The 17,133-nt window shown below is 39.6% G+C and overlaps 1 protein-coding gene across 2 annotated transcripts in view; it reads left to right on the top strand.

Annotated features, from left to right (window-relative positions):
* The window catches only part of Nectin3 (nectin cell adhesion molecule 3), a 97,175-nt gene that overhangs the window by 13,510 nt on the left and 66,532 nt on the right, over window positions 1-17,133 (top strand). For both annotated transcript variants that reach the window (XM_032900260.1, XM_032900259.1), the window contains exon 2: window positions 14,890-15,231. In XM_032900260.1, the coding sequence (XP_032756151.1) occupies window positions 14,890-15,231 (342 nt within the window). The remainder of the gene's footprint in view (window positions 1-14,889; window positions 15,232-17,133) is intronic.

The following is a 17,133-nucleotide window of genomic DNA, read 5'->3' as shown; positions in this document are numbered from 1 at the left end:
AATTCACAACCTTTACCTTTCTAAGAGCAGTGAGGGAGTGCTCTTAACCAAAGAACCATCTTTCCAAGTCCCAGGGCTCAATAATTTTGGTGTAAAGAAATGGGGGAAATGTCAAAACCCAATGAATTATCCAGTGAGGTTGATGGATTATTTATTACTATATTTATTAAAGGAAGTAGGATATAGTTCCCAGTTACCTTTCGAGTTTCATGTAATGGAATGTCTTGACAGTTTAGGATGAGAGAATAATATAGGGAAAGTAATATGTAAAAGTTTGGGAAGAGAGAAATCATGTAAGGAGAGTAATATGATTTATAATAAAAAATATGTTCTGGGTTAGAATAGTAATGGTAAAAATGAAAAGGAAAGGTTTAAAATAAGAGATTAGAAGAAAATAAGTCTTTATGATCCCAGATATTAAAAATGTAGGGAAATGAGTGGATTTGGGGTTTTGTATTGAATATATTAAGAAGAGAGTAGTGTAGCACTTGTTGAATGGAAGACTGCGGTAAGAATCAGAAATTATATAGAGAAATGTATTAGCTTTCTATGTGTGCTAGCTTTCTATGTGTGCCATATAAGTACCATATAAGTTACTTAAACCACTGATATGTGTCCTAGAAATCTTAAATTTGTTTTTAGAATATACTCTTTCTTTGCAAACTAGTTCCTGTGACTGTTGGCAGCTTTTCTTGTTGGTAGCTATGTCAGTAGCGTAACTGCCTCTGTCATCATGTTACTCTTTCTGTACGTATGTCATAGGGATTTTGGACAACAATCCTATTCTATTAAAGCATACCCTACTTTAGTGTGACTACATCTTAAGTTACATGTTAGTTACATGTGCACATAATCCTATTTTCAAATAAGTCACATTTACAGGTATCAAGGCTTAGGTCTTCAACATATATTCTTCTGTAACACAATTGAATTCATGTCAGAAGTGTGAGGCTTTGTTTTGATGGTATGAACTACTATTTGGGGTTTGGTTCAAGTGAAAGGGCCAGGTAAATACAGCATTTGGGAGATGCTAATGTGAGCTGGCCTAGACAAAGTTCAGACAAATGAATGCAGTGTTAAACTCACATATGTAAGTGTGCTATTGAATCACTATGGAATTGATGTATGCAGGAAACCAAAACTCAGGACAAGAAATAAATCATTAGCAACATGCCAGAGGTCCTTCTAACTTTCCTTTGCAATTTTAAGTCTTCAGAAATAACCGCAATTCTGTCTGTTCACACTAAATTTTTCATCTTTTCTGATACTAGTGGGTTGGACCACATTATTATACATAGCAGCTTTTTAGAGCCACTGTATAGTATTTTTCATTCTGACTCTTGCAAAATTTATTAGAGTTCTGATATTACTTTGAATTGTCTTTATTTTTTAAGCTTTTATGAATAGTGTTGGTCTGAGCATCCATAGCAGCTGTCCTGGCAGTGGAATTTCTGGGCACACATAATCATGTCTTGCTTTGACATAGCTTAGAACACTTTATATACTCTTAACAGTAGAGTGCAAGAGTTTCCTCTATAATAGCAGATTTTTCTTGTAGTCATTCTAACTATTGAGCAATACTAAAGCATTAGCTAAATTTGTATTTCCCTGATGGTTTTAGGATTGTGGACCATATGAACACTTGTTTTGTGAAGTGTGTGTTCATTGTCTTGCTGTTTTAATATATTGGGATGCCTTTATTTAGATTTTGTAGGAGTCTTGTACACGTGCTAGATTGGAACTCTTGTATGTATCTTAGCTTTATATATTACAGATCTATTCTGCGCTTTTCGGTTAGTGAGGTGTTTGAGTGGAAGTACTTTGCTCAGGTCATCAAAGCGAATGTTTTTCTCTGACACTATCATCCATGCAGAATTTACTTCTGCGATGATATGTACTAGGTTCTGTGTTCGTTTTCTGTTGACTCTTCGCCGTCACTGTTGTCCTGTTGTATGATCATCAGTCTAGTAGCCCTGGATATGTTTTTTTTTTACTATTTGATTAGACAAGCAACCAGTTGTGATATTTTTATTATCAACACACACACATATACACACACGTATATGGATTTAAATTTAGTAGAGTTTTATCTTTATGAATATTTTATCCATAAGCATACTTTAAAAATTCTTTTGTGAATTTATATAGAGCAAAATTCAAGTTAAACAAGTTTAAGATTTTCCTGTTACTTCTTTACATTGTGTCTTTTTCTTACTTTTTGTATGTACAAACCATTTTTTTGTTTTTGGTTTTTTTTTTATCTCAGTGCTTTAAAGAGTTTTTTGATACTTTAATTTTTTGAATACTTTTTAACTTTGGTACATTTCCCCATTCCCTTTTTTCTCTCTCACCATGTACCTTTCTCTTCAAATTCATGGTTTCTTTTTAATATTCTTTACATATATGTGTATACATTTCTAAATGTGTATTATATACCTTAAATAAATGCAACCTGTTTGGCCTGTATGCTGTTACTTGTGTGTGTATGTTTTCAGGCCCAGGGAAGAGCACACTAATTAATGCTTGCTTTCTTTTTTTTAACTAACTAACTAACTAACTAACTAACTAACTAACTAACTAACTAGTGTTGCTTCCCAGTATCAGCCTCCTTTTCTTCTAGTTACCTCTCACATATATTCTCCCCACTCCCCCCTTCCCTTCTCCTCTAAGAAGGACCTCCCCTCATTCACTTTTTCTTATCAAGTCACTGAGGGCTGGCTAGGTGCGTCCTCTCCCTCTGAGGCCAGACAAGAGCCCAGTTAGGGGAACTGGATCCACAGGTAGGCAACAGATTAAGGGACAGCCAGTTGCTGGGGAACCTGCAGAAAGACCAAGTTGCTTAATGCTACATATGTGCAGAGGGCCTAGTCCAGCCCATTTTTGCTCTTTGGTGGTTCAGTCCCTGGGGTCCAAGTTAGTTGACTATGATGGTCTTCCTGTGGAGTTCTTGTCCCCTTTGGTTCCCCTCAATCCTTCCCCCGACTCTTCCACAAGATTTCCCGAGCTCCATTTAATGTTTGGCTGTAGATCTCTGGATTTGTTTTCATTGGCTGCTGGGTAGAGCCTCTCAGAGGACAGTTGTGCTAGGTTCTTGTCTGCAAGCATAACAGTATTATTAGTAGTGTCAGGAACTGGTTCTTTCCCATGGGGTAGGTCTCAGTTTGGGGCAGTCATTGGTCAGCCATTCTCTCCATCTCTGCTCTGTCTCTGTCCCTGCACATCTTGTAGGGAAGACACATTTTGGGTAAGAGGTTTTATGGGTAGGTTGCATGTCCTAATCCCTCCACTGGGAGTTCTGCCTTGCTACAGAAAGTGGCTACTTCAGGATCTTTCAGCTAGAGTCACCCCCATAGACACCCTGGAGCTCCCCTCCCCTCTGCCCATGACCAAATGCTTGCTTTCTTAAAAGCTATGTTAGGTTTTTCAGGAATTCTTTAGGACTCAGCATACTTTCATTCTTAAGGCTGCAAGTTATTACAGCAAGACAGTATGAGCATTATTATTAGCAGTGGTGGGGGGGGGTCGGGTCATAAGGCAATCTGGGGGAAATCAGGCACAAGCTTCCAGAGTGCCTTCCTAAAGTCCCACAGGATACATTTGATTGTCACAGGAAAAGCTGTGATGGCACATATGAAATGTCACTAACCACTGAAGCTTGTTTGAGACTCAGTGCTTCCTTGCTTAATAGATGCCCACATTCCAGGCTCAGAAGGAAAGCAGGGTGGTGCACTGTAGAATCCACCTAGTTGTATCTGAACCTCAAATTCACTAATTCTTGGTGCTTAGTACTCATTCTTGTGTTTGATATTTTGTTGAGGCTTTGTTAGGTGGTGACATTGATATCTTTTAAGTGGTAAGATAGACTTCTGTACCCAATGTGTTGTTAGGGATAATTTGTGTGTTCGTGAATACAATGTAGTTTGTTTTCATATTTGTTACCTACACTTTAAACATTTTATATTTATTTATGGATGTGGGAAGAGGTGTGTGTGTGTGTGTGTGTGTGTGTGTGTGTGTGTGTGTGTGTGGTATGTGCATGTGTGTACCCTTCTTCTATAGCAGGCTGTGTGGAAGTCAGAGACTGTGAAATTGGTTCTCTTCTCCACCATGTGATCTCCCGAAGTTTGGCTCAGACCGTTAGGCTTGGGGGCAAGTAGCTTTACCCACCAGGGCTCATGTTGCCGATCCCAGGCACAGTTTTATATCTCAGTTTTGTATCTGGAAAGTATACCACTGAACTGTGAGCTCTGTGTACTTCTGTGGGGATTCTGTCCGTAATACTTGGTAGGGTTCTCGATTATTCATTCATGTTAATGTGTATATACAATTGTGCATTTAATCAACACAAAAACTTGATATAAATAAAACTTAATACTAGATTATTGTCTTGAAAGCACTAGTTCTTTCTCTGGTGCTTATGAGATGGTTGTTGCTTATTTATACATCCCTGCTTCCTTTTATCCACCGCACACTTAAAATCAGAAGTACAGGACCAAAAGGAAGAGGTCAGAAGTGGATTCCACACAAAAGTGTGGTTAAAAATTATTCATTTGGTTGAAAATTGCTTGGTTGTTCTAATCACTGAAATATTGTGGAACACAAATTTTGTTATGGATAAAACTTAGTTTTTAACTAATTTTATTATTTAAAAACATAACAATACTGTGACAAAATATGTTGACAAGCAGCTTAAGGAAGCAAAGGCTTGCTTTGGCTCTTAAGACCTGGGTACAGACCGTCGTAGGGAAGTCATGGCAGCAGGGCCTCAGGGAAGCTTGTCACATGCAGTCAGGAAGCAGAGATGGTGCTGTTCTCAGCTACTTTCTTACACTTGGAACCATAGCCCACCCAGTGGATGGGACCACAGACATTAGTTGCCACTTGACCTCACCAAATCTAGATGACTCCTCATAGATATGCCTATAAACCTGTCTCCATGGTGAGTAAGTCTGCAGCCTGTCAAAATGACAGTACTAACCCTCTCAGGCACCGAAGGAAGAGTCTTGTAATTACCATGAACCCCTAGGCCGTTTGCCTCTGGTAGATGTAGTGCCGACTTGTGAACCATACATAGCCTTTCTCTGCCTCGGTATCTGGAAGTCATGGGAGTCTGGAAAGACTGGGTAAATAATCCAGTTTTTCTTTCTGCTAAACTGCCAAAACTTTCTCATATAGAGTGTGCACATGACTGGGACAGGACGAATGTCCTTTCAAATCTAGGAAGTGGCTTTTTGTGCTTTTGTTATAAACTGGCCACATGGAAAGAACCCTTTGTTTTACTGTAGAATAAGTTAGATCAGATACCATGCAAAATTCCTTCCTGATATTTGCAGTTTGCTTTTTTTTTTTTTTGGAAACTGAAATTTATAAATTTATTTAGGCATATCATGAACTGTTCTAAGTTTTGGGACAAATTAAGAACCTATGTAGTAGGAAAATACAGAAATGATGTCAGAGGTAAATGAGGAATTCTGTAGTTCAAAAGCATAAGGTGAAATAATTTCAATAGTTTAAAGACTTTTGGTAATTGCTTTTCAATTTTCCAGTTAGCATTTATGAAGTGGAAGCCTTAAGTGTTAGCTCATGACTAAACATTTATACTCTGAAGGATTTATAATTAAGGAATGAAAGAGTTAATGTCTAGGTTTTATACATTTATTTTCCTAATTAAATTTACCATAGTAAGGAATCTATTTCATTATTTCATAAATAAATATTATTACCACTTACTCTTTTTAAAAAAAGATTTATTTACTTTATGTATATGAGTACACCATAGCTGTCTTCAGACACCAGAAGAGGGCATCAGATCCCATTAGAGATGGTTGTGAGTCACTGTGTGGTTGCTGGGAATTGAACTCAGTACCTCTAGCAGAGCAGTCAGTGCTCTTAACTGCATAGCCATCTCTAAAGCACCTGCAGTTTACTCTGATACAGCTCTCTTCCTCAGCCATCCTTCCCCTTCTGATTGGTTCTTTTCCTTCCTCTATCAGTCCCCTTGTCTTTCTTGTCACAAGTATCACATGACTGTCTCATTTCCTCTTTGTTTAAATCTTTTTGTCTGCAGTCTTCTTTCTACTTCCCGGTGTGTGCGCGCGTGTGTGTGTGTGTGTGTGCGCGCGCGCGTGTGTGTGTGTGCGTGCGTGCGTGCGTGCGTGCGTGCGTGCGTGTGTGTGTGTGTGTGTGTGTGTATGTGCGCTTGCATGCATGGTGTAAGGTTATCACTGTGCGAGTTTGTGAGTCTCTGCTCTGCCTCATTGCTCTAACTCACATGCTGTCCTGCTGCTAGTGTGTTCGTATGAGACCCTCTGATGTCAGATACTGTGATGCCTCCAGGGTTGCTCTTGTTGCCTGTTTGTTGTCTTATTTTTCATGGGATTTTTAGAATTGTTTCTGCAGTTGTGTACAAATACCACTTACATTTGATAGACAAAGCTTTGAAGATAGTTTTCAGTAACAGCCATTTCATAATATTAAGTCTGCCAATCCATGAGCATGGGAGGCTTCACAATTTTAAGCATTTAAGTTTCTGTCTTACTTTGAAATTTTCATTGTAAAGGTCCTTCATTCTTCGGGTAGGACTGTTCTGGGTGTTTCATGGTTTAGGAACGTCTTTACTGGATGATTTGCCTTTGTTACTGGCTTGACGTTTGGACTTTTCCACTACACTGCTGTGGGGTGGCTCTTCTGTGCCCATGTCTATTTGTGGTTCTTCTTTGGGCGTGGTGTCACTTTACATTTGGGAAATTTTCATTTAATAGGATCTGTGTCTATGTTTTATATCAACAGTTCTACCCACATATTCTTGGGTCATATTCTTGGGTTTGATTTCTTGTTAGATTTGATCTTGCTTTAGTTGTTGTTTGTTTGTAAATGCCTGACTACTACTGTCTGGACTTTATTACACTTTTTCTTATAATTAATCTTGGGTTGACAGGTTCACTGTGTTTATTAATTTTTTTCCTCATCATCTCATTGTCCTTGCTGGCATTTTTTCTCTGTAGTTTTAAATTTCTCCTAAACATTGTTGATCTTTTCATCTAGTTTGCTAATTTTCTTGGCTAGGTGGTACCTTTATTTTTTTCATCTACTTCAGGCCTCTCTGTGGTCATATTTTTTTTAATGATTGTTAATTAAAAAAATTTTTTTAGCAGTTTCATTCTTTTTCCCTCCCTGGTTCCCTCCCTCCCTCCGACCCTCCCGCCCCCCCTGCCTCTCTGCCCCACCTCTTACTCTCAGGCACACAGTGCAGTCTAATTACTCTTTATCCCTTTCCCTCCTGTCAAACCCACAGTAGTCTCTTTCCAAGCTTCATGTCTTTTTGTTTTGTTAACCACTGAGTTTAACTAGGGCTACGTGTGTGATCATGGGCTGCTCATGCTTGACTCTTCACTGGCCAAGTGTGGGGAGGCCCAGAGGAGATAGTCCATCGTTGCTGTTGAGTTCATGACGACAGTGGCTGTGATGTGCCGTCGAGATGATGTTTTTCAGCCCTTTTCACTCCCTTTGACTCTTGCATTTTTTGCAGCTCTCTTCAGCAGTGCTGCTTAAACATTCAAGAGAATAATACATGTTTCCTGGTTAGGGCCGAGTACTCACTCAGGTGCCGCTTCCTCTCAGCCCTTCAGGGACCCATGAGCTGAGCATCACTGTTGTTCACTGGAGAGAGGCTGTCTGATTAACTGCCCATAGCAATTGATATGTGTATAAACATAAGACAGTTTAATGCTATGCCAGTATAGCTAATACAATAGCAGAAAGTGCCCCCCACCCACCACGGACGTGTGATATTCCAGACATGAGTTTTTGACCAGCTTATCGTGCTGTCTGTTGATTTCCATGTGGAGCAGATGTTAACTGGACTCAGTTATAGGATCTTCCCAGCCATGCCTCTATGCATAAGTAGGCTCATCTAATCTGGATAGGTGGGATTACATTGTTAGGATTCATAAGCACATATGACCATTGGTGCCTCTTCTCTACCATCAGCCTGTATAACATCTTGCAACCTTATGAAAGCCGGCCAGAAAGGAAGAAGTACTGAATGCTGGTCTTTAGTTTCTTTGTATCTTACATCCAAGGTATGTTGTGTCATCAGCAGTAGGACTTACCATCTAGTTCTGGTGGGCAACCAGAACTAGGGAAATGCCAGCCAACCTGTATTGTTTGGGGTACATGCAGGGCTGTCTTATGGAGGTATGCCGCATTCATCAGTATTAACCCACAGCTCCTAGGAACAGGGTTTTCAAGCTACGCAGTTTCATCTTTCAAAGTCATTTTTTTAAATTGTATTTTTTTAAACTGGGTTATAATGAACATGCAGAATCTGTTTTCTAAGGAAGAAATAAAGCACAGAGGTAAATGGGTGGAAGGTAGAGAGGAGCTGGGGTAGGGGAACCAGATCAGAATATACTCTTATGAAGAAAAATTTTCAGTAAATGTTGGGCCATTTACAGGAACACCTTGAAAATGTTCATATAAGAATCCAGTAAAACTTTCATGTACAAAACTCACATGCAGAAAACTACTAAAGCCCGAATAAAAGCAAAGAGCTAAATAAATGAGGTGGTTTTACATTCGTGGATTCAAGGCGCGATGTCTTTAGGATGTTCTTTCTTCACAGATTAGCATATATATGCAGTGCAGCTCCAATGAAGGCTTCGTCTTGTTAGATACTGACAAGTGATTTCCACGTTTGTATAGTTTTGTTTTGTAGATTGCCATTTTCGAGTTGAAGAACCTGCTTATTAATAATTAATAAAACTTCTTTCATTGTGAAGTAATATTTTACTGTGTAGTGTATTGCAAGTTGTTTACGTGTTGATGAGCAAGGGGCTGTTTCCAGTTTGGGTCTGTTTGCATCAAGTTACTGTGTCCATTTCAGGGGCTCGTCCAAGAGTGTCTTAAAGAGCAGAACTTATTGAAGCTTACTGGATAATCCTGTGACATGGCCAAGAGATTATTATTACCTAGCCAAGATCACTTTTGCAGTTCTATTTGAATTTTACAAACCTCTTGTCCATTCCTTCTAAAATCCCAATAAGATTTTTGATTGTATTAAGTGTACAAATCAATTTAGAGAGATATAGTGCCTTATTTATTGTCCAGTCTGTCTCACGGATAGAGCCCATCTCTATTTAGATCTTTACATTCCTCTTAGCATTTGCTTTTAGTTTCAGTTATGCAGAGCTTTCACACTTTTGCTCAGATTTTTCCCCATTTCTTTCCTAGCACTAGAATTTAAATACCAGGAGTATTTAAAATGTTTATTTTTGGACTTTTCATTGTTAGTGTGTAGGAATTCAGTCAGTTATGCATATTGTTCCCTATGAAATTGGCATCTCAAACATAAGATGTCTAAAACTGCATTTTGGAACTCAGTCTTCTTTCTCTGTGAAAAATTACACTTCCTAGTTCTCTTTGATAGATGGACGTCCTGTCATTCGGCATGTGCTGACCAGAAGCCATGGAGTACCTTTGCCTTATCTGCTTCTTTTACACTCTTGCTCATCTCTGCTGGAAATCCCTACCCTATGGTTTCCCTTCTCTCCCAAGACAAAAACCAGCTGATTTGGTCCCTGCTCCCTTGTGGTTTCTCTCTCCTCCTGTCACCCCCGCACTCATTGTACCCCAGTGAGCCTGAATTGTTCTTTGAAAGTCCTTGCTACAGTCTCCTGGTAAGAAGACCTCCATTTATCACTCTTGTATCTGTCACACCTGCCTACAGTGAACCTTCTTACCATGTTTCCTTTTCCTCCGTATCTATGCTGAATGTTATTTCCTTAATTATGTCTGAATTGGAGTAGACTCGCTAAAGGCTGGCATCTCTGCTCGAGCAGAGTTCCAGCCGCCTAGAGTGTGTTGCATAAAGTACGTGTTTCACACCTAACTGATGAATGAAAGAATGCTGGCTCCTCTCAACTTTTATGTGACAGTTTCTCCTAAGAGTATAGATTATAACCCCAGAGTTTGCCTTTCTAGTGATGGCATGAGAAAGATTCATATTGAAGAACATTTGAGTTTTATAGTGTATAAATTGTGATTTATTTTATGTTACTATTCTAATATTTCTGTTTAAGTAGTCGAGGATCTTAAAAAGCCCTTTTTCCTCAGGTCTTTGAATATGATATGACATTTATCATTTTAAAAGAATTCGGAGTATTTATTCAAAGTGTGTTTCTTAAAGTCTGGAGTTGATAAGGCATATCAATTTCAGAAAAGCTCTTAAAGTTATTGTAAATTACTGGAATTTGTAGTAGACTTTATTCTTTCATGATATTTAGAGTTATTTAATTTGGACAGAGACTAAAATAAGAACATTTTATTTATAGACTATTTTTAAATACTTACTTTATAAATATTGACATTTAAAAGAAATTGATACCTGAAATGTGTAAATTAGTTGTAGGTGAGAAGTTAAAAAAATAAGTTATGATACAAGATAGTATTTAAGTAGATAGAATCGTTTATGAAAAATTCCTTTACTTGTCGAGGCAAAGGGTGAAGAAGAGAACCGCCGTCTTAGTACTTCCACCTGACACTGTAGTGTACTCTTCAGTACGTGCGTTTGAAAAACTAATCCATACTAGTCATGGTATGTGGTATTCCATTTTCTCTTCAGCTGGAGGTTCCCAGATGCCTCGTCTTCTGGGGACACGAGTACCGCCTCTGATTGGAAGGTGCGTTTGTAGTATTTTCACTGATGAAGAGGTGCTCTCGTGTCTGAGATAATGACACATTCAAGTTAGCTAGGTAGATAATGGCACACAGCTTAACGGGTAAGCACGTGGAGATGCAGAGCCGAAGTAGGTGCCTCAGCGTGGGTTTTCTGCCAGAAGCAACTAGGGCAAAGCTAGCACTCTACGTAGGAACCATTGACGACGGCTCATGGTTCCTCAGACTCTTCAGATTCTGAACTTAATGTATTGGTACACTTTAAGCAGTTGAGGTATTTCATAATAAGCATTTGTGCATCTCAAGGACCCCTTTGTTTTTTAGTTAAACCTGGCTTCACGTGAGAAAGAAGGGACAGAGAATGGGCTTACTGTGCAGCAGGAGCGGCCCCCAGGAAACAGGGTCTTCTGATAAGGAGTTTGGCTTAAGAATTGTAACAGGGTAACAGAAAATCTGTTCCCCCACAGTTTCCAGGTTCCAAATGGGAAAAGCTTATTCAGAAGTGGTTTATAACCTGTGGGTTTATAGAAATGGAAACATGTTTAAGTCTTGTTTGGAAGGAAGCAAAAACCCTGTTCACAAAAGAAAAGAATTGTAATTTTAAACCGGTGGAGTGTGAGGACAACTGAAGCCTCGTTGCTTGATGGGCGGTGCAAAGCCTTGCTTTAAGGTTTAGAAACACCACAGTTGGTCTGTTATGTGTGCACCCCTGTTCATTTCCTCACGATAGTCAAACTATGTTATCTCCTGTGCTTGTAGTCTGTAATGTGTTTGACTTCTTCTTGGCCAGTGACCCACTGACAAAACTGATACAAGTAGAAGTTTAAAATTGCATTTGCTTGAGGATTACTTTTTCTTACCAAGTCTATTACAGTATGTCAGACTTCTTGGTATCTTTTTTTTTTATCTTTATTGTCAAGCTGAGAATTATTTAAATACTCTTTTAAAAACATTTTGAACAAATGGATTAGTTGTTTTCTCTTAGCCTTCCACATTCCTCCCTCCTGGCTTACTACTGTACAAATACTCTTTTAGCAATGGTGACCCAACAGGCTTTAGTTCTTGTGGGTCATTAGGATGTCCAGTTAGAAGTAGTTGGCCAAGTTTATTCTGATCTGTCTGTGTTGGTCAGCTTCAGCTGCTGTAACGTGTAAGATAGACCGAGTGGAGTGTTTCTCACCGCTGAAAGGCTGGGATGTCCCAAGACGCACGTGCCAGAACGCTGCTGTGTGTGAGTCAGTCAGGTTACCTTCCAGTACCGTGCATGCCAGTCCATGGAGGTGAGCGCACTCACTGAGATGTGTAGCTGTGCTCTTCAGCAGTAGAGCCTTACCATCAGGCCGGTAATTGATTTATTGGATAGTAAGTCTAACTTCTCCCACAGTCAATTTATACAAGTTGTATCAATCATAGCACATAGCTATGATTTATGTATTTCGTTATGTGAGCAGCTAGACTATTTGTTCTCTAACTCTGTTGCTTCGTCTTGATTTTTCTTTCAAGTGATGGGGTATTCTGTGCTTTATAAATAAGTTTTCGTTTTCCCTTTTCCTGACTTATTGTACTGGTTTGAATTAACATGGGGACAGTGACAACAGCCATCTTTTTTTTTTAAAGATTTATTTATTTATTATTATATATGAGTACACTGCAGCTGTCTTCAGACACACCAGAAGAGGGCATCAGATCCCATTACAGATGGTTGTTAGCCACCATGTGATTGCTGGACAGCAGCCATCTTTAAGGACTTCATTTCTTTGTATAATTTCAGTGTGATAATGGTGACTGTTTTGCAAAGTCTGTATTGTTATTGAGAGGCCTTGTTTCCTCATATGCCAGCCTTTGCTTTGATAAAAGGCAGGTTGTAAGAGTTAATGGGATGGGGGCTTGTATCCACTTTCTCCTCAATGTTGGGACCCCACATGCAAACCCAAACCTATGCAGGCCCTGTGCGTGCTGCCACAGTCTGAGTTCACATACATTTAGGCATGCTGTTTCTAGAAGGCCTTGTTTTCTTGGTGTCCTTTATCCCCTCTTCCTTAGGGTTCTCTGATCACAGAGGGAAGGAATTAATGGAGACCCCTTTAGGAATGAATGTTCCAAGATTTCGGTATTCCCTCTCTGTGGCAGTTGTGGCTGTCTGTATCTGTTCCCATCTGTTGTTCCCTTTTCTGATGATGGCTGAATAATGGAATGTCCTTAGGAGCTATCTTATTGCTATGTTCCTTTAGCAGAGCAGTTGTATTTGGTTTTACCCAGGTCCCTGGCCTATCTCGTATCCACTTCATGGCCATCTGAGCAGTGTTGGGGATAGAGTCTGTCTCAGAGTGGGCCTAAAACAGAACCAGATATTGGTTGGTGAGTTCTATTACACTAGTGCATCCTGCAGGCAGGGCATCGTTGTAGATCAGAGGTTTTGTAGTAGAGTTGGTGTTTACCTTTCTCCTTTGGTAGCTCGCAGAGTACCTTCCAGCACCGTGAATGTCAGCCAGTAAAGGTGAAGGTGTTCACCGAGTTGTGTAACTGTGGTCCTCAGCAGTAGAACCTTACCATCACGCTAGTAACTCCATTAGATATAACCCCTTCCCAGAGCTGGAAACTTGGCTTGGTGATGAGGAATTTCTAGTTAGGACTCTGTTTTCCCATTATTTAGCAGTTCCACTTAGATCACCTCCAATTATGTATGTCTATATTTTAGGAAGCTTCTGCTGCATTAGATTTCCACATGACTCCTTGAGTGGTCCTTCCCTTCCTCATCCTCCTCTGCCTCCCCCTCTCCCCATCTGATCATTTTGTCCTATTCCCCAATAAAAATCATAAGACTTTTTCATGAGTTTGGCCATAATTTCTGGCTTAATGCCTGACTCCTCTTGTTGCTAAAGTATCTTAGAATACTGCATATTATACAGCTTGAGTTAGTTATATCAACATTTGGAATGGATAATGGTAATAGAGGGGCTTGATAATGAACTATGGTATAAATATTCAAGGCTGTTAAATATACTGTTATAAATGATCAATACCTTCTTATGGTATCCTTCGTCACCTGTGAGAAGGTACATTTTTCCATCTAATTAATTTTTTACAATATTATCTCTACTGTTTAAAACTTTTCTCTAGGACTGTTTGAAGAATGCTATATGTGGTGGCACCAACCTGTAAATGAGCACTGTGGGGCTGTGAGAGGAGTCAGGAGGGTGACGGCCAGCTTTTCTGTATAGCCAGACTCTGTCAAACCAACAAAAACAATGTTTGAGTAAAACGGAATGCATTTAAAAATTATTTTCATTCCTTCTGAGTAAAAGAAACTCAATTTAAAATGTTAGACATAAAGCTAAGTGCTAAAGATGTTTTTACAGGTTATGGTTATGGCTTCACAGTCTTTGTCAGGTCCCATGTGTTATGAGCACTGTAAGGGCAGTGTCTGTCTACTGAACAGTGTGGTTAGTGTTGGTCTCCTTCAGGATGATCATGGTTGTCTATGGCTTCTAGGAAAGAACAACGGACATGTTTGCTGTCGTTTCAATTTAAACTCAATTGTGGTAGTTTTCTTCACTCAGCTGAAGTAATCAATTTTATATCAATGTAACATTTTTTCATCAGTGTTTTCTGGAAGTTGGTCTATTTTGAAGATTAGGTTTTTTGTTTTTTGTTTTTTGTTGTTTTTTTTTAAGAGAATTGTAATATGGAAGGATTCCACAGGAAAGTACTTGGGTCATATTTGATTTCAAAGATCTTATACAAATAAGTATTAAAACTACCTTAAAACTTGATAATTTTGAAATAACACCCACGCTCCTTAGGTTCTGTGGACCAGGGTATCTAGCCATGGTTCAAAGGTATCCTGCTTTATTTAGCTTCTCATAATGCTGCAGACAAGGTGTCAGCTAGGTCTGAAATCTCATGTGGAGTCTTGCTGGGGGAGAATCTGCTCCAAGCTTGTTAGCAGTGGAGTTCACTTACTACGAGCTCATTGCTATTATAGTCACTTTGGATGTGAATCTTAACTGAACTCAGATCCATCCTTTTCAATCTCTTATTGTTCAGGGGTGTGTGTGTGTGTGTGTGTGTGTGTGTGTGTGTGTGTGTGTGTGTGTGTGTGTGTGTGTGTGTGATGGGTGAGCTATGCAAATGTGTGTAGAAAAGAGGGAGAGTTAAGTTATAAGATAACATAAATATTCCATGGTCACACTGTGCTCTGTGTTTTCCCTGTAGGTGCCTTAGCTGGATCAATTATTGTGGAGCCGCATGTCACAGCAGTGTGGGGAAAGAATGTCTCCTTGAAGTGTTTAATTGAAGTGAATGAGACTATCACACAGATCTCATGGGAGAAGATACACGGCAAGAGTACACAGACCGTTGCAGTGCATCATCCTCAGTATGGATTCTCTGTTCAGGGAGAGTATCAGGGAAGAATCTTGTTTAAAAACTATTCACTTAATGATGCAACAATTACTCTGCATAACATAGGCTTCTCAGATTCTGGAAAATACATATGCAAAGCTGTTACATTCCCACTTGGAAATGCCCAGTCCTCTACAACTGTGACTGTGCTAGGTAAGCATACATGCCTTGGGTTGGGTTATTATGATAAATATTAAAACAAAAGATGTTTTCAAGAATATAAAATGAGGATTTCTGTAAATTTGGTTTAAATTAAATATGCATTTTCTAATTCTGTCCTTTTTTGTTTTTTTAGTTTGAATTTTTTTTTTTTTTTTTTTAACTTAGGTATTTCTTATATACATTTAGTGTTATTCCTTTCCGGTTTCGAACAAACATTTTAATCTTTATTAACTTGAGTATTTCTTATTTACATTTCGATTGTTATTCCCCTTCCCGGTTTCCAGGCCAACATCCCCCCTAACCCTCCCCCCCTTCCTTATGGGTGTTCCCCTCCCCACCCTCCCCCCATTGCCGCCCTACCCCCGACAGTCTAGTTCACTGGGGTTTCAGTAATAGCAGGACCCAGGGCTTCCCCTTCCACTGGTGCTCTTACTAGGATATTCATTGCTACCTATGAGGTCAGAGTCCAGGGTCAGTCCATGTATATAGTCTTTAGGTAGTGGCTTAGTCCCTGGAAGCTCTGGTTGCTTGGCATTGTTGTTCATATGGGGTCTCGGGCCCCTTCGCTTTTCTAGTCCTTCCTCTGATTCCTTCAATGGGGGTCCCGCTCTCAGTTCAGTCTTAAAGTCACACATTTCTGGTCTCTCAGTGTAGAGAGTCTGGGTGTGCTTGTCTGAAATGTTGTATGGAGTTTTCCTACGAGAGAGCAGCAGATGGCATTCTCAGCCGTGTATGGTGGCTCACACCTGTAATTTTGGCTCTTGAAAGGCCAAGGTGGGATCATTGCCACAAATTCCATGTTAGCTGGGGCTACAGAGTGAAATCCTGTTCTTCAAACAAAATCTGAACTATCTATAACATTTTTATTACTTTCTTTAAAAGCTTGAGACACATTTTTAGTTTAAGTTTTTCCTGGTTTGTTTTGGTCCTGGTGGCTTGCATTGGGCTTGTGGAGTCTTTTGTCACCTTGTGCTTGTTTTTCCCATTGATTTTTGCTGCTGAAGATTTGTATCCTATTTGGATCATACACTGTTTTCCACAGTAAATTACATTTATTTTCCTACCTGAATTAAGTTTGTGGTGAGAGTTTGAGTAAACCTGTTACCTTGTGGTAACTCCCTGAAGTGGACCGTAAAGCAGACTGGACCTTGTGCAGTCTGGTGCACTGGTGCAGATGAGTACTGTAGTGGTCGAGACCTAGGAGGGAGGAACCACAGCAATGTAGCTAACAAGGAGAGTACCACTGGTCTCCTTCAGAAAGCCTCACTGCTCAGCTCAGGAGCCCAGCCTTTCCCTAAGGCCAGTAAGAGCTCCCGAATAAGATATAGGAATGACCTGGTGAACACAGCAGCCAAGAAATATATTATGAAAGGAATGATTGTGAGTCCTGAAGTAATGGGTAGTGTGGGTTTGGCACATGGAAGGAAATTTAGGGACCCATTCAACTGCAATTGACAGAGAGCCAGGTCTAAGACCTTTTGAGCAAAGTTTCCTTATTTCTCAATTGTTGAATTTAAGAGCTATAATTTTTTTTTGTTGTGGACTCTGTCCTATTCATCATAGACTGCTTTGGAGATCCATGGATTCCAACCCATCAAATGCCAGTACCCTTTAGTCATTGTGATGAAAATCTGTGCCACACAGGTTGTCCTGAGGAAGTACAGAATTGAGGGAATTGAAATGGTTGGAAGGGGACCATTGATAAAATAGTTTGTCAGTTGATCAAAGGATTCATATGACATATAAGAAATTTCAAGTCTGGAGCATATGAAAATAAGTTGATTGAATGGAAAATTTGATGTTTCCACTATAAACATGACCGTGTGCTGCTGCCTCATCTGCTCTCAAGCGCTTGCTGCTTAGCGTGTAGCTTATAGTCCTGCAGCCATGTTC

Source organism: Rattus rattus, chromosome 4 (genome assembly GCF_011064425.1).
Source record: "Rattus rattus isolate New Zealand chromosome 4, Rrattus_CSIRO_v1, whole genome shotgun sequence".
Taxonomy (NCBI): domain Eukaryota; kingdom Metazoa; phylum Chordata; class Mammalia; order Rodentia; family Muridae; genus Rattus; species Rattus rattus.
The sequence above is the reverse complement of the archived record's forward strand: the minus strand, read 5'-3'. Positions and strand labels throughout refer to the sequence as shown.